This window comes from Mastigoproctus giganteus, chromosome 3, assembly GCF_048544385.1.
Source record: "Mastigoproctus giganteus isolate SK-2022 chromosome 3, ASM4854438v1, whole genome shotgun sequence".
In the NCBI taxonomy this organism is placed as follows: domain Eukaryota; kingdom Metazoa; phylum Arthropoda; class Arachnida; order Uropygi; family Thelyphonidae; genus Mastigoproctus; species Mastigoproctus giganteus.
In genome coordinates, this window is record NC_143577.1 from 12527218 (window position 1) to 12543458 (window position 16241).

General features: G+C 34.9%; 1 protein-coding gene across 1 annotated transcript in view; it reads right to left on the reverse strand.

The window, feature by feature from the left end:
• The window catches only part of LOC150087722 (tumor protein p73-like), a 135462-nt gene that overhangs the window by 17917 nt on the left and 101304 nt on the right, over nt 1-16241 (reverse strand). Inside the window, exons 7-10 of the mRNA XM_090369919.1 lie at nt 15754-15864; nt 12203-12308; nt 6351-6466; nt 3016-3080 (exon numbers count right to left, since the gene is read on the reverse strand). Of these exons, the coding sequence (XP_090226045.1) occupies nt 3016-3080; nt 6351-6466; nt 12203-12308; nt 15754-15864 (398 nt within the window). The remainder of the gene's footprint in view (nt 1-3015; nt 3081-6350; nt 6467-12202; nt 12309-15753; nt 15865-16241) is intronic.

Sequence of the window (16241 nt, forward strand, 5' to 3'; positions counted from 1 at the left end):
ATGAGCAAGAGTGCAATAGCACACATTTTCAATAGACTGGGGTTCAAACCCCTGACTGCTAAATACAGTTGATCTGTCAACCTGTACTGGACCAGCGGGACAGATTATGGTCCATTTCCCTCAATGTGACTTGTTCAGGAAAATGGACCATAATTTTGTTGTAGAGTTTATGGGGATGTAAGCTATAATGAAAATTTTCCACTAGAAAATAAAGTTGTTGTTGCAGTCAACATCTCAAAATAATCAAAACATCAATGAAGTCTGCAACAACTTCTTTTTTTAGCTTCTAGTGAAAAAAACAAGTGAGCACTAAGTTTGTTCTGCACATTCTCACTCTAAATCAAAGACAGCACCAAGTGCTCATTTAATCTGAATTATTCAAATAAGCTGCATCGGAGCCTGCATTTTAACAAATATTATAACAGTGATCTTGTTTATATGGATACAATTCAGATCAAGGTTGGAAGCTCCCAATGGAAATAAACATTACTGTCAAAATAAAAAAAGGAGTGGCAGTAAAAATCACATGTGAAGATCATGCTGATTGCATTTTTTGACAAGGAGGACAGCACTACCAGAATTCATTCCATGAGGTGTCACTATTAGTGCAGTATATTACCAAGAAGTTTTAAAATGATTGACTCCTTCACCACAACAAAGTGCCATGTCACGTTTCACTTGCCATCTGGCAATTCTTGACTGACAAAAAAATTCTATCATGCCACACCTTCCTTATTAGTCTGATTTGGCACCATGTGACTTTGGGCTATTCTTAAAATTAAAATAGGACACAAAAGGAAAATGACTTGAGTCAATCCAGTAGAATCAGCTTCCAAGGCAGGTATGAAAAGTGGAAAGAACTCGAAATTTTCTGCAATTTATTAACAAAAAATATTACAACCATGGAGAATTCTTTGCATTTGTATCATCATTGCTGGAAATAGAAAATTTCCCATTTTGTAAACATTACACAACTCCAGTAGTTATGTTAGATGCCATTTCCTTCAAAACAGCTGCTATTTTTGACATGCTATAAATATACTTTTAACAATTTAAGGAACACTTTCTTTAAAAATATTAATCAGTGAAAAGCATGATCAGCTACATTCATTGGAAGATTGCATTTAAGCAAAAATGAAGTAAAAGACACCACTCCTATAACATCCACACCAGCATTTCCACTTTCAAGCAAATAAAAAAAAAAGTATATTTTTGATTTCTTCTTGTCTATGTTGCAAATGTGTCTTTCACACTTCAGATAGTCAGTAATACAGTAGACTGTCAAAATAACGGCACCCCAAAAAACATAAAATTTGAGTTAACTGCACATTACAATCATATGTTTACATACGGTGCAGATGTCTTGCAGTTCCAAAAAAATAAAAACGGCAAGTCATATGATTACTGTATTTGTTTACAGTTTGCCATTTTGAAAGTGAATTCTGTATTAATATCATAAATTATCCCGCTGTCTTACATTTATGTTAAATTAAAAACCCCCCACTACAGCACCTAAAGTTAATAAACCTCATGCAGAGAAGAAAAACATTAAAGCTTAGTGACAAACCTGATGTAATCCAAACTATTACATTAGGTCACCCGGAAAGTTAATTCATATACCCATGCGTATTGTGTCTATAAATTGGGTGTTCTCTGGTGGATTTGCCTGTTTTGCTGGACGAAAAACTCCAGTTTCTCAGGAAAAAAACCTTGCTATCTACGCCTGAGAGTGACTAACTCAGCCACAGAGTGAAAAAGGCTCATAAAAAGTTCCTCATATCATTGACAGATTTGAACCTGGGCCTTTTCCACCCAGTGTGGGGAGGACGGTGATAATACCACTGTGCTACCTGCTCAGACTAAACTTGATATAATAAATTAGAAAATAGAATGTCATGCAAGCAGGAGTGTATTAATGGCAGAATATAACAATGGATCATCAACATGTTTATGTTTTTAATGTGCAGTTAATAAAATTGCATTCTTAATCTCTCTATTTCTTATTTAGCCTCATTATTTCTACATTATGTATATTAAAAATAAAACTTTCTAGATAACAGAAAAATCAAAATAACGACACCTTGAATCCTTGAAGGTGCCATTATTCTGAAAGTCTAGTGTATCAGTTTTTTCACAGCATGATACATTGTCAGAATAGCACAAACTACAAAATGCAAACCTATTCCTTTTTCACGACTTGAAAATAGAGGAGAACATATCAATATGTGCATCCACATTGGCATGTTCCCCTTATATAGCATTCACAAGTACAAAAAAATAAAGTATTTCATAATTGTGAATAATATACTTTTCTCATAATGTAGCAGACTTCACAAAAAAACTTGTAGGACAAAAATGCTTTGAATGAAAAATAAATAACAATTTCACCACTTACAAAATGGAAGAGTTTTTAACACTCCAGTATTGTGGACCTACAAATGCTACTATCCAAGAAAAAGAAACTAAAAGTATACTGAAAAGAGACAGAAGACTGATTTTTTTTTTTAGGAATAGAGCCACAACAAAGTAACTATAGCTTTGGAGTCTATAAATAAGAATATATAAATAAGAAATAATAAAAATGCTTATTTAAAAAAAAAAATACAAAATTCTGGAAAAACAAACTTGCCAAAACTTTAAAAGACACATGAATACCAGAAATATTCCAGCAATAGTGGAACAGTTGGCTGGTGTGGATTAATTTTGTAAAGTTCTGTTAATTATTTCAACAAATTAAATTAGAATTCACTTGTTCTGTGAACTCAAGTAACTAAAGTGCTTTCATTATAGTAATTAATACTTCATTTAATACATATATTTTATACTAATAAGGAGGGTCTGTTTTTCACAGTGGCAAGTGCCTTCCCCTTCTTCACTTATATTCATTAATGCAAACTTAAGAATGCCTCTTTTAAGATCATATTAGATAAATAAATATTTTAATGTTCCCAGATGCTTCTCTTATTTGATATTTTTACTAAGAAATTTAAAATATATTACTGTAGTGGCTCTTACCTTGACAATAAATTCATCTTCATCAGAAGCAATCCTTAATCTTTTAACAGGATTATGACCTGTTTCTTTGATTTGGGAAAAAAAAATTATTAAATTATCAAAATTATTAATATCTCATACACAGTAAATATGAAGAAGATTCAAATACAAATGAGATTTTTATTTTAATTAACAGCATAAGGAAAGCGAGGCAGATCAAAAGATGAACAACAGCTATAGTAGGCACAGCAGGAAGAGCTTAACATCTACACTGCTTCCTGAATGCATATATGCAACTTCAAATTTTAATTGCAACTTAAGTTGCATATATGCATATATGCAACTTAAAAATTTAATCCACTTGGAGGGATTAAACTACCATACTTTTAGAACTTTTTTTCTTCCAGTTTTACAGAAGAAAAAGTCCTGAAAGTTTTCATTTAATTAAGTCATAGTGAGAAAAAAGCCTAAAAATGTTTCTGCCCTTTCCGACCCAGACTGACTGACTCAATCCCATGTCAAAAAAGGTCACACAAAAAAGCCAGCAGCAAAAGTGTTAATCAATCCTCAGCAATGTCTAAAGGGGAAGTGACAAGTTCTGTTATGCAGTATATTGTTACTGATTTATCAAATTAAAATGTGAAAATTTTAACAGAACTTCAGCATGCTAATGATGAATGTTTATTCCAGGTATATTGAGGTACATTCAAAAAGTTCCCGGAATTTTACATTTTACTATAAAAGTTAATTGAATGAACAGTTGGCTTACTAACCTAGTCACCTTCAAAGTACCTTCCTTCTACACACACACACACACACACACACACACACACACACACACACACACACACACACACACACACACACACACACACACACACACACACACACACACACACACACACACACACAAAATCAAGCTTTGAAACATTCTTTAAAATTGTATTTTTTTTAATGCACAGAGCTGCTTTGACATTTTCTTTAATGTCATCCACTGTAGCGAAACAATAACCCTAATGCCCCATTTTCAATTTAGGGAACAGCCAGAAGTCAAATGGTACAAATAGGGAGGCTCCTTCATGATTTTTTCACAGCCAAGAACAGCTGAACTGCCATCGCCATGTGACTGTGTGCATTGTCGTGGTGCAAGATCCAGCCATCCTTCCATTTTTTGAGGTCGTCTTTGCCTCATATTCTCACACAAGGATGTCAAAACCTCAACATAGTAAGTAACAGAATACAGCAAGTGTGGAAGAAACTTTGCACACACACACAACACATCCCTAAATCTCAGAAAAGGGTTTTCTGAATCATTTTCTAATGCTGATTTCAAAAATGACTTCTGTTTCCACTGTCAGGTTTCTTCAAAAATTAAGAAAGAAAATTTCATTTTTCACAAATTTTTATTAATTTTGGCAGAATCTGTGCACTGAAATTATAACAAAAAAAAAATGCTATGTTTACCAGACTTTTATATTTAAATACATGGTGAAAACACTATTAAATAAGGCAGTGTGGTAAAAAGTCCACTAAAAATTCACCTCTCATTTTAAAACTGATCTGTAATGCAAATTTTCGTTTCTTTGATTTTCTTACAGTCAGCATCCAGCAATAGTCAGCCATTATGTTGACATTTCACTTCCTTTGGTACTACTTCATTTACATGTCCGTGATGTCCTGATGAAACGTCACTCACCCTGTTCTTCACTAACACTTCCTAGATTTTCTGGAAAGTAGTCAATATGGGAGTGTAAAAAATATACCTTGACACTCATGTTGCAGAACAGCTTCAAGTTTGCCAACATATTTTCACCTATATTCTTGTAATCTGGATCCTTGTTGTTCCCTAAGAAGTTCTCAACAACAGACCTGATTAATCCATATTTGTTTTTCTCTTTTATTCATAGTTTCCTCAAAATCTGGATCCCTCATCAGTTTGTGATTTTGAGGCCCAAAAAAAATACCTTATTTTAGCTTCTCTTGGATATCGATGGAAAATTAGTACAAAGATAGTTTAAGCAGGGATAGTTTAAGCAGGAAGTAAAGCGTTCATCAACTGTTTCATCACACTCAATTTGATGTGTAAGGATGGAAGGAGGACAGTTTTGGGGGCTACCAGTGGTTTATGAACTATATTCTTTGATCCAGGCAAAGAATTGCTCCTCTTTGGCCAAACCTTGAATGCACAGAGTGGGCTACTAGAATTGACCCATATTTATTTCCATTGTGGAACAACACACCTTCAAGACTCCTCTTTGATGAGTCAATAAAAAGTCTGCACACTGTAAGATTGTAACTAATTTTTTAAGTCCCATGTGTTAGAAGATTTTTTGACTAGAACGAAGTAATTCTGCAGATTCCTTTGGAAAATCTAAATCTTTTACCAGATCATTTAGTTCATGCTGAAAACAGTTGAGGCCTGGACTCATTGTTTCCAGGTATGTAGACTTCAGTTTCATCTTCAGATGCTTCACTTTCAGCACTCTGCTGCTACATTCTCCAACATAAGTGGAGGGCATGGAATCGGCAGGTTATTTCCATGTGTGACCGGTCTAATGACAGATGGAATATTAGGATACACAATGCCCTTCTTACTCTTTGCATTGTATCCCCTACATTAACTAAGCAAATGTAACCGTTATCACAGTGGTTTGTAGGTTCCAGGCCAAATCGTGGGAATTGCAAATGGCATAGCCTTCTTTTTTACTATTTTCCACAATCTCGATGCTTCAACATAGGTTCAGCAAACTTTATGTGGGGCCCAATGTTTATCTTGGTCACTGAGTTTTGCTCCAAAATAAGCACAATAGACATTTTTTACAAATTCTGTAATGTCTTGTCTTTGCTTAAGAACTGTATAACTTACATAAATATAACAAAATTAGTTTGGATTGTTCAAGTGTTTGAACAATCCGAATGAAGACATTTTACTCACTTTTCAGCACAATTTGACACGATAACCTCAAAAATAAATTGAGCTAACACCAATAAACATTGCTGCATGGAACTATCAAGGTCAAGAAACAAATTACTGAAGACAGTGTTGCTAAAATGTGAAGATTTAATCTACAAATTCCTAGCATTTACTCCTAACATTTAATAATACAACTCATGACATCATCTTAAGTGATTTGTGAAAAAAATGGTATATGATAGAAAAAAATTAATAACATTTCTAAAATCAGCAAAAAAACTGAGTTAAAAACAGCGAGGCAAGTCTTTTTTTTTTTTTTTTTTTGGCAGATGCTATGAGAATATAATTATGGAAATCCTATATAAGCTTGCTCCCTCACATCATTTCCCACTACTGATACACTATTGGCTAAAAGGAAAAAATATATAAAAACAAAACTTGCCTTCTGAATCACTTTCACAATCATTTTTTTCTGACTGTTTCTCTTCATGCCTTTTATCTCTTCCAGGACAGGCACAAATTCGAACTTCAGCAGCTTGTCTTCCAAAGATTATGCCACTTAAAAAAATAATAATAAGTATATTAACAAAAACACAATGGGAATCTGCTAATAAAACACAGCAAATAAATGCACAGATACCTAATATACAATTTATAATTTAGGTGTTAAGTGAATTCAAATTAAAAGTTAAGATGAACACAAAACCTAGCATTATTCAATAGTTTCATATATGGTTTCATATAATAGTTTCACATAAGGGGTGGTTGAGGGTGAGAAGACAGAGAGTGGTAATCAATGGACACTGCTCATTGTGGACTAATGTTATTAGTGGAGTCCTTCAGGGTTCAGTGTTGGGTCCATTATTGTTTTCTGTATTTATAAATGATATTGATGATGGTATAGCAAGCTTAATGTCCAAGTTTGCAGACGATACGAAGGTTGGCAGGGTTGTCAAGGACACTACTGACACTATGCTGCTGCAACAGGATCTGGAAAGGTTGAGCAGATGGGCTGAGAGGTGGCAAATGAAGTTTAACATTGACAAATGTAAAGTACTTTAACATATGACAAATGTATATGGGAAACAGCAACCCCAGAGCAACGTATCAACTTTGTGGTACTACACTGACAGTGGTAGAGAATGAAAGGGACCTGGGGGTGGTTGTGCAGGCAGATATGAAGTTCTCTGAGCAGTGCAGACGGGCTGCAAGAGTAGCTCATGGTGTATTGTCAATGATATATAGGAATTTTTCTAGCAGGGATAAGGAGGTGATTATTCCCTTGTATAGGGGAATAATCACCTCCTTAGGTATACAGTACTCTAGATCAGGCCACACCTAGAGTACTGTATACAGGTCTGGAGGCCTCATTTCAAGAAGGATGTAGAGCTGCTGGAACGAGTACAGAGAAGGGCAACAAGAGTAGTGAATGGAACAAAGGGGTGCTCTTACGAAGAAAGGCTTAAGTTTTGCAAATTACAGTGTCTGGAGACTAGGCACCAGCAAGGTGATCTGATAGAGGTGTATAAAGCCTTGAATGGTTTGAGCATGCTCAATGCTGATGGGATTCTTCCTCTTGCTCAGAATAATCACCTGAGAGGGCATAAATTGAAATTGAGGAAAGACAGATGTAGGATAGACGTGCGGAAATTTGCCTTTAGCCAGTGGGTGGTTGGTTGGTGGAACAGACTTCCATCCCTTGTCGTGGAAGTTGATAGCCTAAATAAGTTTAAGGCTCAGCTGGACAGGTATTTTGAACAAACAGAGGGGTGAAGTGGAAGTGGTTTTTTTTTTTTTTTTTTTTTTTGGCTGATGCTGCATAAGCTTGCTTTCTTGCATCAAATGCCTCTACTAATGCTAATGCTAATATTGCTGTTTAACTGGGTACAATAGACTTTCAGAATAACGACACCTTTAGGGATTCAAGGTGCAGTTATTTCGATTTTTCTGTTATCTAGAAAGTTTTATTTTTAACATATTTAATGCAGAAATAATGAGGCTAAATAAGAAATAGAGAGATTAAGAATTCAATTTTACTGGCATATAAGTTAGTGCTACATCATTTTAACACGCAGCAACATACTAAAGTAGTACATAATTGGCATCATTTAAGTATATCTCATATTGTGAATACCTTCAAAATGAGTTGTCATGATATTGCACTACTTCGAATAAGTAATTCTTCACGATTGGAGAAGACTACTGTTACTTATTCTCAGCGGATACCACCACCCAGATGGAACCATTTTGAAGCTTGTTGGCCTCTCCTCAATGCGTGGGCAGGTATCCTAGTGTTGCAGTGTTGACAACCCAGTTGTGAAGTATAACTCCATAATATGAGAGATGCCTGATGGCAGATTGCAACTGGTTATCAGACCTAAAACCTTTTAGGGCTAAAGCCTCATGTTGCAAGCAAGTTTACTGACATATAAGTTAGTGCTATTGCATCATTTTAATATGCAGCAACCTACTAAAGTAGTACATAAATCAGGCAGCTCTCATATTGTGGAGTTATACTTCACAACTGGGTTATCATCATTGTACCTGCCCACCCACTGAGGAGAGGCCAACAAGCTTTGAAACGGTGCCATCTGGGTGGTGGTATCTGCCAAGATTAAGTAACAATAGTCTTTTCCATTAGTGAAGCATTACTTATTCGAAGTAGTGCAATATTATGGAAACTCATTGTGAAGGTATTCACAATATGAGATATACTTAAATGATGCCAATTATGTACTACTTTAGTAGGTTGCTGCGTATTAAAATGATGCAATAGCACTAACTTACACATCAGTAAACTTTCTCGCAACATGAGGCTTTAACCCTAAAAGGTTTTCAGAATGCAATTTTATTAACTGCACATAAAAAACAAACATGTTGACGATCCAATGTTATATTCTGCTATTAATATACTCCTGCTTATGCCCCGTTCTATTTTCTAATTTATTATATCAAGTTTAGTCTGAGTGGGTAGCACAATGGTATCATCACCGTCGTCCTCACACCAGTTAGAAAAGGCCGTGGCTGAATTAGTTGGTCTCAGGCATAGATAGCAAAGTCCCCCCCCCCACAAACTGGGGTTTTTCATCCAGCAAAACAGGCAAATCGACCAGAGAACACACACAATTTACAGACACAATAAACATGGGTATATGAATTAACTTTCCAGGTGACCCTAATGTGATAGTTTGGAATATATCAAGTTTGTCACAAAGCTTTAATGCTGTTCTTCCTTTCTTCTCTGTATAAGGTTTATTAACTTTAGGAGCTATAATGAGAGGTTTTTAATTTAATAAAAATATAAAACAGCAGTATAATGTACTACTGTATAAAGCAGCAGTATAAAGTACCATGATATCAGTACAGAATTCACTTTCAAAATGGCAAACATAAACAAATACAGTAATCATGTGACTTGCCATTTTCTTTTTTTTTGGCACTGCAAGACATCTGCACTGTAGGTAAACATCTGATCTCAATGTGCCGTTAGCTCGAATGTCCTGTTATTTCAACAGTCTACTGTAAATAACATCTGAAATCACAGCCTTCCAGCAATAAATTGCTTCTGCCACGGATGCTGGAGAAGTTGATGTCGTTAATTTCTACTTCAAAATATACCACAGTATTCTAGCCTATAAAAACCAGTTCAAGAACTACCTTATAAGGTAGAATTGTCAAGTACTTATCAGGGCTGTAGAAAATTTACCATGAAAATTAATTATACAAAAAAAAAAAAATTAAAAACTAAGAGTAGAAAACTTGCTTCGTGTCCAAATGGCAGCCAAGCATTCTGGTCTCTTGCCTAAGCTGTTGGCTGCAACTTTTGCCAATCCTTGTTCTCACCTCTATCAAAATTGGATGATTCTATTGTCACTTCAGCCAAAGAAAAAGTTGACCTGCTTGCATCCTATTTTATTTCCAACTCATGTATTGATGATCTTGGTAAACCTCCTCTCCCACCATTCCCAGTCCAATCCATTCAATGCCTCTTGTGGTCTTCCATCAAAAGGCTGTCAGAAGGATTTTGATCAATCTTGATGCTAAGAAAGCTTCAGCCTGATGGTATTTCTCCGCTTTTTCTCAAAACCTGTGCACTTGAATTTATTTCTGTTCTGTGTCACCTTTTTTTTCACTTTCTTATTCCAAAGGTGTTGTTCCTTCTGTTTGGAAATTTGCTCATATTCAGCCAGTTCCTAAAAAGAGTTACAAATTCCTACCATCCAATTATCATCTCACTGCACTTACTTCTATTCTTTCTAAAGTAATGGAGAAATCAATTAACTGCTAACTCTTAAGATATCTAGAAACCTTCCATCTGATCAACAATTGCCAGTATGGATTCCATCAGAGTCGATCCACTGGTGATATTCTGGCTTATGTTGCCCATCTATGGACAAATTCAATGGAAAAGTCTGGTAAAACTCAAGCAGTTGCCCTTGACATTTCAGAGTTTTTGATCACATTCAGTATAAAGGTCTTCTAAATAAGCTTCTATTTTATGGTTTGGCAACTGTTTTTTTATAATTGGGGGTCCAGTTTTCTCTCTGACCACTTCACTGCAGGTGATTGTAGATGGTTCTCTGTCTTTTAACTTCTCCACTAATGCTGGTGTTGCCCAAGGTTTAGTTCTTTCTCCCACTCTTTTCCTTTTGTATATTAATGACCTTCTTCCATTGACAGGAAATTTTATCCATAGTTCTGCTGATGATAGCACATTGCATTCCACCTGCCAGTTTGAGAAACCTTGCTTTGCACAAACAGCTTCAACTTCTTGAATATCCACTACCCATTCCTTAAATGCTGGTCTCCAGGTAATTCTACATTGGGGCAAAAATAACTTAGTTGATTTTAATCCTTCTAGAACTCAGTCCTGTCTTATATCTTGCAAAAAGGATTTTTCTTCTCCTATGCTTATCTTCGATGACACTCCGATTTGTAGACAAGATCATATATCTCTACTGGGGATTACCCTGACTTCTAATCTCTCTTGGCATGAGCACAATACAAATCTTGCTTCCTCTGCACCTAAAAAACTGGGTTTCCTCTTTTACTCTCAGCATTAATTTTCTTCTAAGCAGCTGTTCACTCTGTACAAATTGCAAATCTGCCCTACTATGGAATATCATTCTCACATCTAGGGCAGGGTGATTCCCCCAAAACCATCTCAGGCTTCTAGATTCCATTCAAAAGAGAGCAACTAGGTTAATTAATGACTCACCTCATATATGTTCTTTTTCTGCTGCATGCCTTTTCTATAGATACTTCCATGGGCACTGTTCCTCTGAAATGGCTTCTATAATTCCTACCCTCTCTCTCTCTTCCAAAGCAGTCCAAACACTTGCCGCAGCCAGTCAACATGCTTTTACTTTCTGACTTCAAACTCGCAGAATCAACATTTCTTCTTCCTCATTTATTCATTCAACTTCCGTTTTCTGGAACAATCTTCCTTCATATGTATTTTCTGAAAATTACAATCTATAGAATCTACAGTGCAAGTCTAATGTCAACAAAAATCTTCTTTAATCCTCTCAACCTTCAACCCATGCTGGGTACAAAGTATTATAGGTTCTAATTCCTCTTGTTTGGGGTTTTGATTAAAAAAAAAAAAAGGTTGTCAGACATCTGGAAATACTTTTGTTAAGGTAAAATTTTCATTAAAATGGCAAGATCACACTACAAATCACCACATTGCAGCCTATACTATATTACTAACTTAAAATGGTATGGGCATACAAAGGATGGCATGTTTGAATTTGAGGTGAGATAATTAGTCTCTAAATTGCATGTATGCTAGTGATGAATTGTTTCTTTTGTGGGATAAAAAACCCAAGTTTTCACGAGAAAAATCCCATGAAACTTTCATTTGAGATCAACAAACTCGACCAACTGCATAAAAAAAAAAAAAATTACACAAACCCAAGCCTTTTCCACATGATGTGTTATGACAGTGATTATGGCCCCTGTGTATCCCATGAGGGCAGAGAAGAAAGGAAAATCTGCTAGGTAGATATTTAAAGCAAAAAATAAATAATAAATGCTTAAAGGTAAATCCAGAGAAGGCGTTAAAGGTAGGACTAAAGGTCTTACAAGAAATTAGTTAGCACAGAAATCTGATAGACTATAAGGAATAATCTGTGCTGTTATAAACCTATATCCCCAAAAAGTTTGACAGATTTGCATGGTGGTGATATTTTATGCAAATTTGTGTAAGTCTGTTTCATATCAAATCACATTTCTTTATAAATATTTATTATGATACAATTTCTGTTCATATAAATAAATAAATAAACTTACTCCTTTTCTAATGTGAAAATAATCTGTAATGGTTTTCGATTTAGACCTCCCACACAGGAATTTAAACACATAAACTTGAATACATATGTTGAATAATCCTTTCCCACTGAAACGGGAAAAAAATATATTGGTAACAATTATAAAATTTTATATGGTAGCAGTAATTTACACACAGCATATCTTTCCTGCAAACAGCAGGTTTTATCAAGCATGGAATTTCAAATGGACTTTACATTGTTTTTTAACATGTACCCACTGCTTTTGACACAGTCGCAGTAGCAGTTTATATAAAGCACATTTCAAATTACAAGCTAGGTATATACACCAAGGAACCTAAAATTTTAAGCAGACATTATACTTTGAATTTAAATCAGTCTTTTATTAGGTTGGCTAGCATTGGTCTCCCTCAGGATGTAGCATTATCTGCTTTATTTTGTTTCCAGTTTTTTCAGTTTATTCCCTATTTTTTTTTTTCCCCCATATTAACAATGTGTTTTTTTTTTTTAGTTCTATTTAATAGTCCTAATTTGCATTATTTGTCAGTTTATGTGAATTCTTTAATAGATAAGTTCTTTAGAAGGCAACATCAACTTTAGTGTTTGTCATTTGGTTAAAAATAAATCAAAGTACATTACTTTTTCTTATTCTGATGTTTTTTCTCCACTGGAAGTAATAATGAATACCATTTCATTGTTGCTAGTTAACACTGTTAAATTTCTTGGTACGTACTTGAATCAAAAATTCACTTCTGCAAAGCACTGTTCTGTTCTTTGAAACTTTTTTAACAAAAGGCATTTTGGTTGTTCAAAATTGAAGTTGTAATCTGAAATCCTAGAGTGATTAAGTATCATAAAGCATTTGTCCTTCCTTTTCTCTTTATCTTAACTGGTTTACCTTTACTATGGTTTCTTTAATACCAGTATTAGCCTGGGGATTTTATCAAATGGATTGATTTTAAGCTTTGATTTAAGATTGCTTATTTGAGACATCAGTTATTTCAAAATCTCTCATCAAAAACTGTTACATTGTAATGGGAACTAAAGCAACTACTTGGACTTTGGATCATAGGGAAGAACTATTGGATGGTTTCCCAATATAAAGCTTCACGGTGGAAGATTTCTGAGGCACGCTTTACATTCCAGACCATTATTCACCTCAAACTGGTTCTATCTAGAATCCATATGCATGGCCAGTGACACAGAAACTAATATAATAAAGTCTCTCACATTACAGTCTTTAATTCAGTTCAAAATAAAATTATGTCACCAGTCTCTTTAAACAAAACAGTTTTTATATATATAATATTACAGGATGCCTGGGAGATATTTCAATGAAGATGAAATCAAAAAATATTGGCATACATTACCACATTAGATGTCTGATCACAGGGACCATTCTGTTTCCTCAGACCATTAATGCCAAGTACTCAGCACTAAAGCTCAGTCTTATGTCCAACTTATGTCCTTAGTGGCGAATACTTGGCAATCTTGAGGTAGCAAAATGCTCCCTGTGATCAGACCAGGATTATCTAATGCAGTAATACATCCCATTTGATTTCAACTTTCTGAATGAAATATCCTCCTGCCATCATATAATAGGGAAAGTAATAAGTTAAATAGAGTTATAGTGTCAAGGGCTAATTCGGCCCAGTTTTACAGGAAATGAACACCTAATGGGTAATGTGTTTGGATGCAAGCTGTTTCTACCATACACTGCTTGACTGTTCACTTACACAAATACATTTTTCAGACAGTTCAGTGTACATTTACTAACAGAAGCAACCTGCTGGCTGATGTGAAGAAAGTAAGATTTTTAATTGTATAGTGAATTTGCCTGTTCAGGTGATACTATACAATTTAAAGCGCTATTAGCAAGTTAGGCTGAGCTGCAGATAATAGTATTTGTTTCTAAGTTGGATACTAGAACCAAGGCTTAGCATCATCAAGTACCTGGTGCTAAGCTTTGGTTCTAGCATCAATCTTCTAAGGTAGCAGAACAGTCCCCATGATCGGACATCTAATAGTAGTAGTAGTAGTGGCATGTGATGCAAGAAAGCAAGTGTATGAGCTTATGCAGCATCAGCCAAAAAAAAAAAAAAAAAACACACCGTTCCCTCCAAATGCCTGTCCAGTTCCTCCTTAAATTTATTTAACCTATCAACTTCCACAACAACAGATGGAAGTTTGTTCTAGCAATTAACCACCTGCTGGCTAAAAGCAAATTTCTGCACATCTATTCTACATCTGTCTTTTCTTAATTTGAATTTATGCCCCCTTAGGTTCGTAATCTGAACAAGTGGAAGGATCCCATCAGAATTCAGCATGCTCAACCCATTCAAGGCCTTATACACCTCAATCAGATCACCTTGCAGGTGCCTAGTCTCCAGCCACTCCAAATTTGCAGAACTTAAGCCTCTCTTGGTAAGAGGATCCCTTCATTCCCCTCACCAATCTTGTTGCCCTTCTCTGTACATGCTCAAGCAATCTATATCCTTCCTAAAATGAGGCCTCCAGACCTGTACACAGTCTCAACCTGTACTCAACCATCCTTTTATCCATTGTAGCAACTTACCCTTAATACCATTCTGCTCCAATTTGTACAATAGTCTTCCATGCGCAACAGTGTCAAAAGCTTTTCTGAAATCCAAATATATGATATCAAAATTATTTTTTGCATCCAGTTCCTTTGTAACCACATCGTAATATCCTATCAAATTTGTCAGACAAGACTTTCCCTTAACAAACCCATGCTGTGGCTGAATTATTGCTGCAGTCTTGTCTAGATGATCCTGTAATGCAGTAATAATACATGCCTACATTATTAGTTTTTATATAGTTTCTAAGTATCAAGTGGAGTAGTATGTCTAGAAAGAAACAGGATGCTGATATTTATTCAACCATGTCACATAACTAAAGCAAGCAAGTAGTGTTTCAGAGAATCTAACTAGAAGCTTATAGTGGACAGAGAATAGTCTCTGAGCACACATATGCTGGAAATCAACCTCTATATCTAAAAGGTGTGAGGGAGAGAGAGAGAGAGAGAGAGAGAGAGAGAGAGAGAGAGAGAGAGAGAAAGAGAAAGAGAGAGAGAGAGAGAGAGAGAGAGAGAGCGAGAGCGAGCACAGAACAGTAGCCTATCCAATAACTGACGCAGATTATTGGAAAAAATTCCTTGATCATATCTGTTATTGATACGAGTGTAGCCCAACAAAATTTTTTCAATGCGGCCTACTTTTTCTGTCATATTCTTACTTTCTAATTTTGCAGAATTAAATTTCTACTTTTAAAATTGAAAGATCAATGTGCAGAATTTGAAATGGTCAAATATATGCAAGATGAAAAAGCAATTATTTTAGTAGTGCTTACTGTCTCCCAGAGTTTTTTTCTTCTTTCATACTGCTGCATTTCTTGCACGTGTGTAATATAAACCAAACAAATCAAATAATGAACAAGTCACTCCATAAATTTATGACAATTTTTTATATTCTGATTTTAAAAAAAGTCAAGCATTTTAAAATTACTTCACAACAACAATGAACATATATTACTCACATAATGGAGAATAATATGGAACAACAATACTCTGTTGCCCACTCTCTGCATCAGTTTCATATACAGTTTTTTGATCATCACATCTGATTAAGTGTGTTGGTGCTTGATGGCCTACAACATTAAACAAAAGATGGAATATACTTTGGAAGCATAGTAATTATGTTTATACAGAAATAGATCTTTTTGAAGATCTGTTAGGTGGAAAGGCATCTTAAGAAAGCAGAACTCCCCCCCCCCCAACAAAACTGAGAGTTTAACAAATTCTTAGATTTTTCTTTTAATCCTTGGTTAAAAGAAAAACTGTAAAATCACAATAACCAATTGTTTGCATTTTTTTAAAATTTAAATAAATAAATTGTTAATTCTTATCTCTGTAATAACTAAATTAAAAGTTAGTAAAGAACAAGATTTTTTTTATTAATTTTTTTTTATTTCAATACAGGTACTAAAATGATTAAATATTAGACATCTCTGCATTCTGTTTTTCT